Source organism: Chaetodon trifascialis, chromosome 16 (assembly GCF_039877785.1).
Source record: "Chaetodon trifascialis isolate fChaTrf1 chromosome 16, fChaTrf1.hap1, whole genome shotgun sequence".
NCBI classification, from domain to species: domain Eukaryota; kingdom Metazoa; phylum Chordata; class Actinopteri; order Chaetodontiformes; family Chaetodontidae; genus Chaetodon; species Chaetodon trifascialis.
Window position 1 is genome coordinate 10,550,893 of NC_092071.1, and position 15,616 is coordinate 10,566,508.

Consider the following 15,616-nt stretch of genomic DNA (forward strand, 5'->3'; position numbering starts at 1 on the left):
TCTTTATTCAAAATTTGTCTTTCTCTTGGTTTTCCTGTCTTCCCTTTCTCCCTTTTATTTTCCAGCAAATATCTGAAGGCCCTCTTGATATTTGCTCCTCTTTGATGACCCTTCTTTCCACCAGGTGTGCCTTCTCCTCAAGCTGTAGCTGCTGCACCTGCTGCTGGATCCAGAAGTGTTGATTTGTCACCGTGTGCTTCCTCCTCAAACTCTGAGCTTGGTGTACACGTCCGCTCAGATGTTGTTTTCCTGTATTCTGCTGCTTGTACGGCGTCAAAGCCCCTTATCCATGTATCGTTTTATTATTAAGTGGTCAGGCCCTCCTAAGAGATGACATCACTCAGCAACCCAAACCAATCAGGTGAGCCCTGAGCACTGGGCTCATTTACCACCTGGGTGTGTTGGTGCTCGTTTGTGTGCTTTCTCAAATGAAGAGCATTTTTATGGTTTAACCTTTTGCCCATGGTAGCTGTGGGCGTGTTCGCTTTATTGCTGTCAGGAGGTAATGAGTGGCCAAGGCAGAGCTTGTTACTTGGTTGATAGGTGACCACATGAGACAGTAAGGGACATACAAACATGTATTCTAATAGATGTGTGTGTGTGTGTGCGTGCGTGTGTGTGTGTGTGTGTGTAAGTGTGTTTACATGGAATGGGATTGTGCTTAAGAGCAACAGAGAAGAGAAAAGGCCATATTAAAATCTTGCAGGCTTTCTGTTTTCTGTCGTATATTTTCTGCTCTCTCTCTCTCTCTCTCTCTCTCTCTCTCGCTTTCTGTCTATCTGTCTGTCTCTCTCTCTCTTTTGGTTTTGTTGTGATGTGTCATGTTTTTATAGCCTCAGCGAAAACAAGCTGCAGTTTTTATTGCAGAAACTTGCACCATCTCCACTGGGTCACACAGTCTACGGGTAATCGTACAATAAAACTTTAGTTAATGACAAACTAGAAATGCTAGAAATATATTTTATAGACAAGAACTGTGGACTCAACTGAACACGAATACATGAGTCCAATGAATAGACCGAAACCAACAATGCTAGTTGTTCCTTCCCTGTTTGTGGCACACAGCTGCTAGGTGGTTGGTACATGCTCAAGAAATGTTTAAAAAGGGGTCATAGATATGTTGTTTGTATTTTTTAAAAGGTTCAGTAATTTCCTAAAACAGGTGGGTACTGCAGTTTTTAGCAAACATTACTCAAACTGGAGTTCACTCAAATGAATTACAAAAAAATTACGAAAGAAATGAAGGAACGTGTCTCCCATTGCAACGCTGCCTGATTTCTGATACTGAGGAATCATTTACATCAGGTATTGGATACAATACTTGGTAGATGGATCAATTGTTGTAATCATATAAGATATCCTCAGACTTCCCTGTCCCTGTTCCCTGAAGTTGAGAAAATAGAGCTTTAAAAAAATATTTTAGATCACATCCCCAGTAATGCTGTGGACAAATTGAACAACATATGCCAAAAAATACAAAATACAAAAAAAAAAAAAATAAAATAAAATCTTATATCAAAATCTTATCACATTTTCTTCTTGTATAAGAAAATACGATGTGCACTTACATAGGCTTGAACCAGTCAGTTTCAATCAATAATATAATATCCACCCATCAATCAATCATTAGCTTTCAGTGGCACAGAGGTTCATTAGTTGTCTAGCTAGAAACAGCATGGCGTGTCAGTGTGTCTTTGGGTGTTGGTCACTAACCTTGTTTCATTTCTCCAAGATAGCTGACTGGTTATTACTTCCTCATATGAGGACAGTTCCTGATTATGCACACGAAGTTTTACAGCGGACTTCTTCTGCATGGGTTAGGGTTAGGGTTAGGGCTGTGCAGGGTTAGGGTTAGGGTTAGGGTTAGGCCCATCCTACACTCCTACAGGGAGGAGTTTATCCTCAAGTTATGGCTGACCCTTGAAAATCAGATAATAGTGACACAGATTCTTGTTACTTGCCTAAACCAGCTCTGAATGACCATCAGTGAGGATCCATGTGCTGTATATCACAGACACAGATTTGTCGAGTGTCACTATCACATTTTATCTTGTATACGTGCGCACATTATCACACTTCCACACCCTTCCAGCAAGTCCTTTATAGAATGGCCAACTCAGTGACCGCAATAAGATAAAGCCTGATAAAAGGCAATTCATTGACATTATCTTGGTATTAAGGAAGGAAACCAACTATGTACCAATGATTCAAATCATATCTGAAAGTCAATACCACCAATTTCTTTGTTTGCATGCTCAAACAAGAAGTTGCTGCTCACCAACACAATGACCGCAGCGCGTTCTCTAAACAGCTGAGCGTGCCTGACTTCACCTGCAGGTGGATTACAGACTTCCTGTCTGACAGGAAACAGTGTGTGAAACTGGCGAAACACATCTCCGACGCAAAGACCATCAGCACCGGATCCCCTCAGGGCTGCGTTCTTTCTCCTCTGCTCTTCTCCCTGTACACGAACAGCTGCACCTGCAGTCACCAGTCCGTCAAGCTACTGAAGTTTGCGGGCGACACCACCCTCATCGGACTCATCTCTGATGGCGACGAGTCCACCTACAGGTGGGAGGTTGACCATCTGGTGACCTGGTGTAAACAGAACAACCTAGAGCTCAACGCTCCAAAGACAGTGGAGATGGTTGTGGACTACAGGAAGAACTCAGCCTCACCTGCCCCCTGCCCCTTGCCCCCAGAGGATGTACTTCCTACGGCAGCTGAAGAAATTCAAACTGCCAAAGACAATGATGGTGCACTTCTTCACAAGGACACTAACCAAGGACAAGGGCAGACTGCAGCGTGTCATTCGGTCTGCAGAGAAGGTGATCGGCTGCAATCTCCCATCTCTTCAGGACCTGTACGCCTCCAGGACCCTGAGGCATGCAGGAAAGCTTGTGGCTGATCCCTCCCACCCCGGACATAAACTCGAGACACTCTCCTCTGGCAGGAGGCTGCGGTCCATCAGGACCAAAACCTCACACCACAAGAACAGACAAAAAACAGACTTATGTATATATATTTATATTGCTAGATTTCTTTTACTACTTTAACAGCTTATTTTTTACTAGATGTGTCATGCAACAACTTCACCAGAGCAAATTCCTCGTATGAGTAAAACCGTATTTGGCAATAAAGGCTTTTCTGATTCTGATTCTGATTCTGATTCTGATTCTGATTCTGATTCAGCTGTGTTGTATGACAGATACACAGCCCTGATATTGCCTTGTCTTAATCATTTTTTACAGAAAACCATTTCTTATTTTCACATGGCAAAAGTAGCATTAATTTTGAATTGTGTTTTTTCACCATCTGAAAGCCCAATTCACTCTTCTTCTAGCTCTTTTTTGGTTTCCACCAACTTGTGAGGCAAACATCTGGCTCTTAAGTTGCTTTGTTCTGCTACATTTACCAGCTAGTTGTTAAGTTTGTCTGCTGTTTGATGCTGGGCAGCTACAGCGGGTTTATTAAAGCTTTTCTCAAAGTGTTAGTTCAGATTTCCACCAAAGTCACACAATAACAGAAACAACTCTCAGGCTCTGTGAGGTAAATTACCATTGTTGTCAAAGGAGTCTGGCTTGGACTGTGTCTATGAAGAGAGTGATATTATCAGCTTCAGCTCCCATCGGGAAGGGCTGTCTGACATCAAGGTAAAGCGGTGAAAACATTCTAAATTCAGCGTGAACTTAGATTGATCCAAATAGCTTATGTGGGCTTTTTTTTGTACCTAAAATATGTTTTACTGCTGCCCCTGACCACAGCACGTAAATCGCTTAGTTTTAATATAGAAGAATATTGTTTAGTGAAGTTTTAGTAGCGACCAAGTAACAGAGGCAATGTCACTATCTTTAGTATTATATACTAATAGTATAAGTTGTGCCCCATGTAACATACTTCAAAGGTTCATAAAAGTAGAAATGCACATGTAAAAAATAATCTCAACACTATTAAGACTTTACAAAATGAGAGCCAAAATGATTCGACACTTTTTTTTAATTTGGTTTTAGATATTGAAGCTATGATGCGAGCCACTCTAGCTTTGCTTGTTTGGTACTTTATGACTGTGAAACCTGCTTCATCATTGCCCTTTCAAGGCCGTTTGCCACCATAAAAAAAAGGTTATCATCACCAGTCGGAATCAGTGAAGCTCTCTGCCAACACTGTTTGCAGTTGTCATGGTCATTTTCATTTTCTGATTTAAGAGTTGCTGTTTAGATGATGTACACAACCTGTGTATCTATGTTGATCTTTTTCATCCTTGTCACTGTTTTCTGTCGACATTTCACTGGCACTGACTCACCACAGATGACACCCCTATTCTTGATCCCACCTACAAAGCTCTTATTGGTTCGTTGATGTTTTTCAAACCATGCAAACAGCTGTCAATGAGACCATAACAATTTGAACTGCTGAAAAACTGAATTTATGGGCAGGCTAGATATTGATTTGTTGTATACTCACTCTATATTTAGAGCCCAGGAGCCTGGATTAACTACAGAACATGAAGTCCATTTCCATGCTACTGAAACAGCTTTGATTATACATAATGTCACGACTCCAGAGACGTTTTTTCTGTGGAATTAGATTTGTGCAGTTTGGGGAGTTTCACTGGATGACTCTATCTCTCACCAGAGTTGATAAGTGAGTTTCAGTTAGCAGAAGGATTACCCATGTCTCTGTTGTTTCCTTGTGTGCGTTGGTGTATTTGTGAGCGTGTGAGCTCTTCCTCCTCTCCAGCTGCAGAGAAAAACACACAAATGATCTATCATCAAATCCGTGGCGGGCGTGTGGAGATGGTATTTCACCATACTGGATGAATAACAGGTTTATCTATTTGCATCGCTGCCAAGGGAAGTTCAGATAGCATACGTGCATGTATCAGCAACTGCTGCCAACACGGCTCACAGTAACCTAAATACAGGAGGGAAAGCGGCTATAAAAATACACTTCAGAGTGGAAGTATTGTAAAAAAAAAAAAAAAAAAAAAGAAGTAAAGTACAAGGCATGTAGATGAATAAGGATGTGTTATTTCTGGCTTCTGTTCACAACAATAAATCTTTCAGTGTAAACAGGTTTCAGGAGAACGAGTTGAAGGATCTGATTTTGGATCTGACCTCCTGTATGTTGGTCAGTCAAAAACAAAGGCGAACTGTGGAAATATGGTGCATTATTTGCTATATATATAAATAGAAATGCAAAATTGTTTTTAAAAATAATTTTATATAATACATTTTAGAAACTGACTGTGAAAGTCGTGCCATGACCCAGTCTTTGATTTACAGAAAACATGAGAAGGACCAGCTGAGTATAAGATTGATGGTAAATTTGACTGTAAAGTCAACGCTAACTTGTTAGTTTGACACTTAATTCACTACTTTGTTCACTTTCACTGTCTATGCTCGGTAGCATGTGAGTAAAATGGGAGAAAGCCACCATTAAAAAGAGATGGAAAGAAAAGATGTATGATGTTTGGTCCAAAGCGTTTGTCCATTACCCCATTAATAATAATGCTCATCACTCACTTCTGCTGCACCTTGATGTTTTCATTGAGGTGAGGATGACTGTAACATGTACAAATATGAACATCAGTAGTAAAAATTTCAACAGAAGTGGCCATTTTTGGACGTTTTCTCATTACACAAATTTTGGAAGTCTGTAAAAAACTTTCAGTGTTTGTCATGTTTGTTAAAAAAAGTCCATGTTTACGAGAAGGGTGAGACTGTACTCCAGTAACCGCTGATAAGAATTAATTCGTGCAAAGACACCATAGAAACTAAAACACTTCCTCTTCTATCATATCAAAGATTGCAAGCTCTTCAACCGTCTCTCTATCGAGATAGGGGCAATAATGTGATCAAAACTTGGCCTGAGACGACCTTGTAAAGACGTTACACCCATACTTACCTAATGACTAAAAAATAATGGTTTTATATTCAGGTACATTTACTTTTATTGAGGTAAATTTATTTATTTATTTTTATTTTTTGCAAAATAATACTCATAAACCAGTATTTATTTTTCAAATTTCTGTTAACCAATCATCAAGCTTCATTTCAAACTTCCTGTTTCAAAGATAGATGGGGTTTTCCACTGGCAGCCTTTATTAGGTCACCAGTCAGTGGAGAATCTGCTCTAGAAGCAAACTATCAGTTACTCAGTAATGAGTCCTTTGAAAGAGTTAGGGAGCCTTGGATTTAATGGCTGTGTAGAGATTTATGGACACATTCAAAACTGCAGTCAAAAGCCCTTTGAACACTCTGTGATGCCACACTTTCACAACCACTCAGACATCATTCTTTCTCTTTGTGCATAGAAAGCTCCAGAGCAGAGCAAACAAAAGCCATGTTGTGTGCTCTGTTGCTGCAAGCAGCCATGATTCCAAAAAAAAAGGAAAAAAAGAGATGCTGTATTCCCAGGCCCATGTAGTCATATCCGTTATACAGTCATGTGTTCACAAAGTGATGAACCTCGCTCCATCCTCGCTTGTGATTGACTGAGCCTTTCCAGGATGCCCCTTTCCTACCCAATCATGATACTGTCACCTGTTACCAATGAACCTGTTTACCTGTGGAATGTTCCAAACAGGTGTTTTTGAAGCATTCCACCACTTTCCCAGTCTCTAGTGGATCCTGACCCAACGTGCTGCTGGCATCAAATTCAGAATGAGCACATATGTACAAAAATCAATGAAGTTCATGAGGTCAAACAGTAAATATATTGTCTTTGTACTGTTTTCAGTTGAGTTTAGGTCAAAATGGTTTAGCAAGTTATCACATTCTGTTTTATTTATGTTTTATACAAAGTCTGGGTTGCTCTGATCAAACTGCATAAAACTAAACTTTTTTTAATGATAAGATTTAGATATCAGTCTGCCTGTGTTCACTCTCAGTCAGATCTGAACCCGAGTGATTCTTCCAGGAAATTGAGGGCAGATATGACACAAATTTGTACTCATCAAACACACACACACACACACACACACACACACAGTAAAATGACAGAAGCTGCTGCCTCCCTTTGGACAGAGTGGAGAACAGCAGACAGAAGAGCCAGACTCCAGAGAGTTGGAGCATTTTTTCTGTCATGTCAGGGTTGCAACATTTAGAGGGTACAAAATCCAGACCTGTCAAATTTGTCGTATATCATAGCACTTGCACTTACACTGACCCCTCTTCTTTGCCTTTCCCACTCTAATTTCACATAAATATCAAACAAGAGATCCCTTCCTGTGATCCTCTCTGAACAAAAACCCTTGTATGTTCATACTCACAATCAGCCTTCAGTCTGATTCACAGAACACAGAGAGACCAAACATGTCAGAGCTCAAAGCCAACCTCAGCCCTCATTTCACAGGGTCACTTAATTTTTTCACTTTATTATTTTGTTCCCAATAAATTCCATTTGTTCTTTTGAGAAACGTAACTTTTCAAAGGCACCACAGGCACATTTCACCACTGCATGCACACCATTTAGTTATCTAACCTCAGAGATTGTACCTGTGGGAGGATTGACCTGCCTTTTATCAGAGCGAGGTCACATGCCTCACACGATGTGGCTGCTTATTAAAACATTTTAATTGCAAGTATGTGGCTAAGTGTGAGTGAACTTTTCACCCTCTGCATACACACCAGTCAAGGACTGCAGATGACCTGCAATAAAACTGAACACACTAAAGCACATGAATGATTATTTTTTTCACAAGGAAAAATGTACTGGAGACACCTTAAAAACAACTGTAACACACTGTACACAGTGTATACAAACTGATAAATCACAATGCATTCAAATACATATGCTTTTTTATTTATTTATTTATGTACTTTAGAGCAAATTTATATAATTTACAGAGAAAAAACTTGAGTTAACTTGTAATGGTATGAAATATATAATACTTTCAGACTTGACAATATACTTAATATTTGAAAGTCATCACAATCCAAAAATGTCACATAGTACCCTGGAGCTGTTTTAATGAGAAGGCACAACCTATAAACCTATAAAACAGCCAACAGGTACAGCTGCAGTGAAGTGAAGAGAAATGTGATCTTATACTGAGATGACATTTTTGATCAACGGGAAATGTTTTTAAAAGAGGTGCCTGCAGATTATCATTTTCATGATCATGTTTACATACTTTAGGCTTCTTGAAGGTAAAGACTGTGGTCTTGGTTAAAACGAAAATCTCAAAATGAACTTACAGGAGACAAAGCTTGTTGAAATTTTCAATATTTAAAAGTAAAATGTGTAAAATATGGTCGGAATTTTAGTTTAAAACAGTATTGACATAATATGAAGTTACAGTTCTGACGTATGTCAAAGAACTCTATGCATTGTGTTGCAGAGATATCTACTGAAGTTTAGCATGCTAACCAGCTAGCTGTGACCCATCCTGTCTCATAATACCACCTTGTGATAGGTATAAAATGATAGTATGAGATGTATGCAAGTTTGCTACGTTTCACAAGCTCTCTTAGCTTTTTTTAGTCTAATGGACAAATAAACTCTGGACTGATCTAAGATGAGCATAACTGGCCACATTGTAAACACCAACAATCCCCCCCAAATCAGCTAATAGGACCACCATCTGCATGGCTAACAGAGCTAACTAGCAAAGGGCAGCTAGTAGCTACAGCCAAAGATAGCTAGAGCAAAGATTACAGTGAGCAGCTGCTGGTGGTTACTTTAGTGATATGTTGCCCCCTGTTGGTTTGGAGTAACCTTTGACAGGTGGCCAATTTTTACACATAATACCTTTAATTGAAAACACGATCTTTACCTAGCTTGTGCTTTTGTTGCCTCATGGTGGGTCTGGTCTTTGAAAGTCTTTAACAAAGATAATCAGTAGTATATAGTGGTGTGAGGACATTTTGACTCTGACAGCATGTCATCCATATTTTGTGAAGGTGTAATGCAATAAAATCATTGAGCACAAGACCATATTTGGTCAGTTTGAATTTTTTGTCAAAGTTATTGTCATTCAAACAGACTGAATCATCTTTGACTCAGGACGCAACTCCTCCCACCTGCTGGTTCAGGCGAAACTATGGGGGAGGGGAAATGAAGGGGAGGGGGGGAGAAGAAGAAGAAGAAGAAGAAGAAGAAGAAGAAGAAGAAGAAGAAGAAGAAGAAGAAGAAGAAAAAACACTCTGTTACCATCAGCTTTTCATAAATAAGATGCCTATACTGTGTTAAAATTGAGTGTTTAATCATGCATGTGGTGCTGCTGCATGCAAAGCAGTTTCCCATGTTGTTGTATTCTTTTGTTAGATGGATGGTTGGGGGAGGGTAAACAGATTATGGGTTTGTGCACTTTGGGGCTGGACCTGAAGAGCAGGGACTACTGACTGTGAACTGTTTTCCTCCAGGGCCCCTCCTCTTTCAGGGAGGAAATCATATGTACCTGCTCTCCTCTGAATCCTCTCCCATTTTGCAAGCTCACCTGTTGAACGGAGGACCTGCTTCCATCACAGAGGCAGACAAACAATCAACACGCTTACATCACTGCAAGGGAGAAATTGCAGTGTACTGAGAGATCTTTCAAGTCTCGACTGAAAAGAGGAAGAAGTTTCATTTGAAGAGCAAATCCGTTGTCCACGATGGTGTCAGCTGGGCTACAAATGCTGGGCGCAGCTCTGGGGATCCTTGGCTGGATTGGCGCCATCGTCGTTTGTGCCCTTCCCATGTGGAAGGTCACTGCTTTTATTGGCAGCAACATTGTCACCTCGCAGACCTCCTGGGAAGGTATTTGGATGAGCTGTGTGGTCCAGAGCACAGGCCAGATGCAGTGTAAGGTCTACGACTCCTTGCTGGCCCTCAGCTCTGACCTCCAGGCTGCCCGGGCCCTGACCATCGTCGCCATCATAGTGGGCATCATGGCTATATTGCTGTCTGTGGCCGGGGGGCAGTGCACCAACTGTGTGGAGAATCCGTCATCCAAGATCAAGGTGGGCATTGCAGCTGGAGTTATGTTCATCGTAGCTGGGGTCCTCTGCCTCATCCCTGTCTGCTGGACGGCCCACACCATCATCCGAGACTTCTACAACCCGTTGATGGTCAGCGCCCAGAAGAGAGAGCTGGGCGCTTCGCTCTACATCGGTTGGGGGGCGGCCGCTTTGATGCTGATCGGAGGGGGGATGCTCTGCTGCAACTGTCCCCCCAAAGACGAGGGCTCCTACACTGCACGGTACAAAGCTGCCAGATCTGATGCCTCAGCACCAGTGTCTGGGAAAGACTATGTCTGAAACAAATGAGTACGTAGCTTCCACAAAGCAACGTTTACTGGACAGATGAACAGGTGCTACTGGGGTGTGAGTGTATATATTTCAGGATGCTACTTAAGTAAAAAGTATTGCTGAGGTTTACTCCTCTCGAGAGCAGTTGAAGGAAATAAATAGCAGGAGAGGAGCCACACCCAAAGAGGAAATTCATCCATTTGATATGTTAATGTTTATTTGTATGGTTGTTAACATGAATATTATTAATTTCCAAGTCTTTTCTTAGTAATATGCTCTCTGATCTCAGCCTTATTTTTGAAATTCTGTATGTGGGTTGTTGTTATGAACCATGTGTTTGAGATTCATGATGTCCCAGTTATTCTGTAAATAAATATTTTGTTAACAAATCTGAGATGACTTGTGCTTGAGTCTTGTTTTTACATGCATTCACACAGCAGCTGTGTTCTTCTCTGTTGTCTTCAAATGAAAAAAAAAAAAAAAAAAAAATCAAATGAGTCAAATTCTTTTCTTGTATTCACTGTTTTTAATATTAATTCGTCTTTTTATTAAGAGATGCACACATGTCCACTCACCCCAGCATTACAATCAAAACAAGGATCTTTTTAAAAAAACAAAACAAAACAACAACTACCTAACAGCATTCGAGACATATCTATTGTCTCACTTTCCTGCCGATCAGGTTTAGGTGTGGCAGAAAAAAGAGGCATGACGGCTGAAAACTGGTCTTTGTTCAAACTGTGAGCCTACAGGCAAAGGTATTTCTACTTTCTATGGACTCACAGGACCAATTTCTCATTTGCTCAGAGAGTGGATATTAAAGTGCTGAGAAATATTCATGTCCTTTTGCTTTCATCTTTTACTGTCTTTTTCTATGATTAAAGTCTTTTAATTGAACATGCAAACCTGGAGATAATACAACAGCATGTGTTGGGGAGAGTCAGGATGATCAGTTTTAGTTGTCCTGTAAATGGAAAAAGCAATTCAAGGGTTAATTCTCTATTGTTTGAATGAAGATTGCATCGAGGAACTTTTATGAACTTTTTTTCTTTTCCTTCCAGAAAACTCACTTCCTGGTCTGTTTTTACCTGAATACCTTGACCAAAACTCTTAAGTTTGTGTTTGTTCAAGGCTTGACCTATGTGTGTGTGTGTGTGTGTGTGTGTGTGTGTGTGTGTGTGTGTGTGTGTGTGTGTGTGTGTGTGTGTGAGCACAGGTCGGGTCATTGTTCCCTGTCTTGAAGCCTTGCTTGAGGTAACAAAGCTTGTATGTATGGGAACAATGAGCAGAAAGGGGAGAGAACAAGGATTGTGGATATTAGGTCTCGGCTTTCCCCTTTTGTCTGGGAGCACAGAGACCCCACCCTGAAAGTTTGAACCACAATGGGAGGCAGGTTTCTTCTCACAGTGCGACCAGTGACCAGAGCACAGCAAACACTTCCTCACGCAGGTGTTCGAGTGGAGTATGTTGTGTTTTTACACATTCAGAATCTAATCTGTGAGACGTGAACCATGGCTTCTCAGGGCCTCCAGATCATGGGTGTGCTGCTGGCCTTCATCGGCTGGCTGGGCACCATCATCACCTGCGCTATGCCCATGTGGAGGGTCACCGCTTTTGTTGGGGCAAACATCGTCACTGCCCAGGTGATCTGGGAGGGCTTGTGGATGAACTGCGTGGTCCAGAGCACAGGCCAAATGCAGTGCAAGGTGTACGACTCCATGCTGGCTCTGCCTCAAGACCTGCAGGCCGCCAGGGCCATGGTGGTCATCTCAGTGATTGTCGGAGTGTTCGGCGTCCTCATGGCTGTGGTTGGAGGGAAGTGCACGAACTGCATGGAGGACGAAGTGGCCAAAGCCAAAGCTTGCATCGCGTCCGGAGTGATCTTCATAATAGCCGCCTTGCTGATCATGATCCCAGTGTCATGGTCAGCTCATGCAGTGATCAGGGACTTTTATAATCCCATGCTGGTTGCGGCTCAGAGGAGGGAGCTTGGGGCTGCACTTTACATCGGCTGGGGTTCCACTGGGCTGCTGCTGCTGGGGGGAGGCTTACTCTGCAACAACTGCCCCCCGAAAGACAGCAGACCCTACATACCTGCCAAGTTCTCCCCTGCAAGAACCGTGGCTTCAAATGTGGACTATGTGTGAATTTTTGGGCTGGAAGTGCAGCACAAGGTGTCTTGAGATTTTCATTCAATTTTGTTAATGTTTTCACCAAAAAACTGCACAAGAGGATCTGTTTGTTAAGGTGCTTAAGAAGTTGTTGCTGACAAAAGAAGGAATACTGCTTAATTGGTTGATTAGGGGGAAAAGACCCTCAGAATTTGAGTTACTTTTTAAACCTAATATACAATTTGGAGCATTAAAGTAGCAGACAGCACAGTAAAGTAAAGTATATATTATGGTAGTTTGTTTGCTTGTGTTTAAATTAAAGGCTAACCTATGATGCCAATTGTCCATTTTCATGGAAATATTTTTCTTAGATCAAATGAATATTTTCCCTACTCTGAATCTACAGGCTAAATCTACGGGGAAACCTGTAACACTTCTCAGAAACAATATTTTTATTAGGAACAAAAGACAGTTTTAATTATTCTAATCTGTATCAATGATTGTACAGTTTGGTGCTGATAGAAATCCAAACCAATCAGATGATTGCAGTCTTTTCAACAGGACAATGTGCCCTTGAAATCAGTTGTGAATTGTATTTTTAATTCAACTGTATAATGATCTAATGTTCCCTGTTGGACTTCAAGTTGTCTTTCAAATGTTGGAAATAAAGCTTCTTTGTTCGTCCTGATGTCTCCCTGTCTTGTGTTCACTGTGCACCTGCAGACACACTGTGATAGAACTGAAACTGAACTGCTCGTGATAAGGCTTTCAGGAATTCAGGGGAGTAGGCTCCTGGGAATTTACTGTATCTGGTTGAGATGTTTGCCATGCTGTAATAGTGTGCCCTTGTGTTAACACGGTAATTTACAGTTGCTGTCTTCAGTAAAATGGACGTCACAACCAGAGACAACACTGCTCTGTGTATGCTTGGAATCATGTTGCTAAGGGACTGTTTTATATCTCCAAAGAATGGATATGTACACTTTGCCCAATGAGAGCACATCTGCCAAGTCTTGTCAGGTTGATATATACGAAACCCCTTTAATGGTTTTCTTTTTGTTTACAGACATTTTCAATTGAAACCGGTCTGACAAGAAAAACAATACATCGCTGTAATTTTTCACTCGTGTCTGTTTCCATTTTGAACGCTCAGATGAGGCCAGGCCAGAGGTGGAAGAACTATCAGATCATTTACTTATGTAAAAGCAACAAGGGCACAATGTAAAAATAGCTAATTCTAGATAAAATCCTGCATTGAAAATATTACTTAGTAAAACTACAAATTTATTGTGAACAAAATGTGCTTAAATTATCAAGCGTACACTAAAAGTATTAATGCAGAATGCAAACTGTCGGTGTAGAACATTCATACTAACGTGTGAATGTGTAAGCAACATTTTCATGTTTTAGCTGGTCAAGGTGGAGCTAAACTGACCTATACAGTCAACTGAAGTGTTTTTAATATATAATGTTATATATAAAATAAGTAATAAGTAAAAAGTAGAATGTAGCATAGAATAAAAGTTCTCAAGGTAGGTATCTTAAAATTGCACACAAACACAGTATTTAGGTAATTTAATTTGTTATGTTCCAGATCAGACCAGATCGGACAAATGAAAAAAAGTTGTTGACAAAAATACTGTTTATTGTCTGAATGACAAACAACACTTGATGAATACATGAGACTTTATGAAGTGCTTACGTTGCAAAACATCAGGAGAGTCTCAGCCAGGCTGAATTAATATTGAAAAAATAGCACAAAACAATGTCAAAAGAAATTAATAAAACTGCAACACTAACATGGCACATACCTTAGGGTCTCTTGTATGTTTCAGAAACAAAAGGCCACTGTGTGTTAGTCAAAAAAAAGTTAGCCACAATGCAAATCACGACTTGATAAGAAACAGGTTTGAACTGTATGTAAAGTCAGGCCCTTTCAAAGGCTGCTGCCCCTCGTGTCATGCAGCAACTCAAACAAATTCCTTCCCGGGTGTTGTGGATTTAGGCGCAGAGTACTTTGCTCCATTATAGCGGTCTCCTCCTGACGGGCACTGACAGCAGAGTAGAGCACCACCGATCAGCAGCAGTCCTGATGCTCCCCAGCCCATGTACAAACACGCACCCAGCTCCCTCCTCTGGGCGTCAGGAACCATGGGGTTGTAGAAATCCTTGATGATCGTGTTAGCAGGCAGAGACACAGTCACCAGACACAGAGCACCGCTCAGGATGAAGAAAACACCTGCAGAGATGGCCACTCTGGCTTTTGCAGCCTTGTCTCCAATGCAAGTGGTGCATTTCCCTCCCACCACAGAAAGCAGCAGGCCGAACAGCGAGAACAGGATAGCGATGACCACCATAGCCCGAGCTGCCTGGAGGTCTGGAGGCAGGGCCAGCAGGGAGTCGTAGACCTTGCACTGCATCTGGCCCGTGCTCTGCACCACACAGGTCATCCACAGTCCTTCCCAGATGGTCTGAGCCACCACGATGTTGTTCCCAATGAAAGCAGATACCTTCCACAGGGGCAGCATGCAGATCAGTATGTTCCCAATCCACCCGAGCACTGCCAACCCAACGCCCAGAATCTGCAGCCCTAAAGATGCCATCGCTATTTATTAATGCTCCTTCACTTTCTTGGTCTGTCTCAGTACTTGACTGGGATGCCAGCTAAAAGCTCTCCCAACTGTGGGGAAGTTTTATATGACCTGCAGATGCCCCCGAGTAGCCCCCTCCTCTGGGTGGGCTTTGGCTTCATTGCTCAGATATAAACATCCATCATGGTGCCTTTGAGTTCAGAGGTGTTTCTCTTCTACAAAGAGGCCCTCTGGTGCGCCAGAAGCTGAAACAGTGTGACTCAGTGAAAGGCCTGCTACAGTGAATGACGCTGTGAACAGCTGAAACATGAAAATTTCATTTTAAGAACATACTGTAGAACGCTAACTTTCTCTTTTGCAAACATGTCAAACAACAATGGATTAATAAAACTGAAGATGACTGAAAGAAGCTCGGCCAGTAAAAGTAGACAAGCTGATTTGGTTAAAATATATCCTAGGAGGAAAATAAACATAAGTAGGATTACAAATGGAAATAACATCATAACCAATAAACTACCAGCTAACATTTCAACAACCACATACAGCAACTTGTTTATGAAAAGTAGGAGGCAAAGGAAAAATAGGAAACTAAAAGTCATGAAAAAAGAGAGTCAGCCATTTGCTGCCAGTGGCACAAGAAGTCAGGGATTCATCAAAGTCAGTACATTCATCTTCTGGG

General features: G+C 41.3%; 3 protein-coding genes across 3 annotated transcripts in view; 1 reads left to right on the plus strand and 2 right to left on the minus strand.

The window, feature by feature from the left end:
* mettl27 (methyltransferase like 27) overlaps positions 1–15,616 on the minus strand; it is a 115,049-nt gene that overhangs the window by 82,389 nt on the left and 17,044 nt on the right. The gene's annotated exons all lie outside the window — the stretch shown is intronic.
* LOC139344314 (claudin-4-like) lies at positions 9,444–12,382 on the plus strand. The gene is given in 2 exon segments (XM_070982374.1): positions 9,444–10,082; positions 11,738–12,382. Coding segments are annotated over 2 exon segments (1,128 nt in total). The 5' UTR covers positions 9,444–9,599.
* On the minus strand, positions 14,317–14,949 carry cldn29 (claudin 29). The gene has a single exon (XM_070982378.1). It carries the CDS (start codon positions 14,947–14,949, stop codon positions 14,317–14,319), a length of 633 nt encoding a protein of 210 aa, XP_070838479.1.

Bases quoted from the DNA above. Each gene is read 5' to 3' on its own strand.
- cldn29 (XM_070982378.1), bottom strand. From the start codon at position 14,949: ATGGCATCTTTAGGGCTGCAGATTCTGGGCGTTGGGTTGGCAGTGCTC.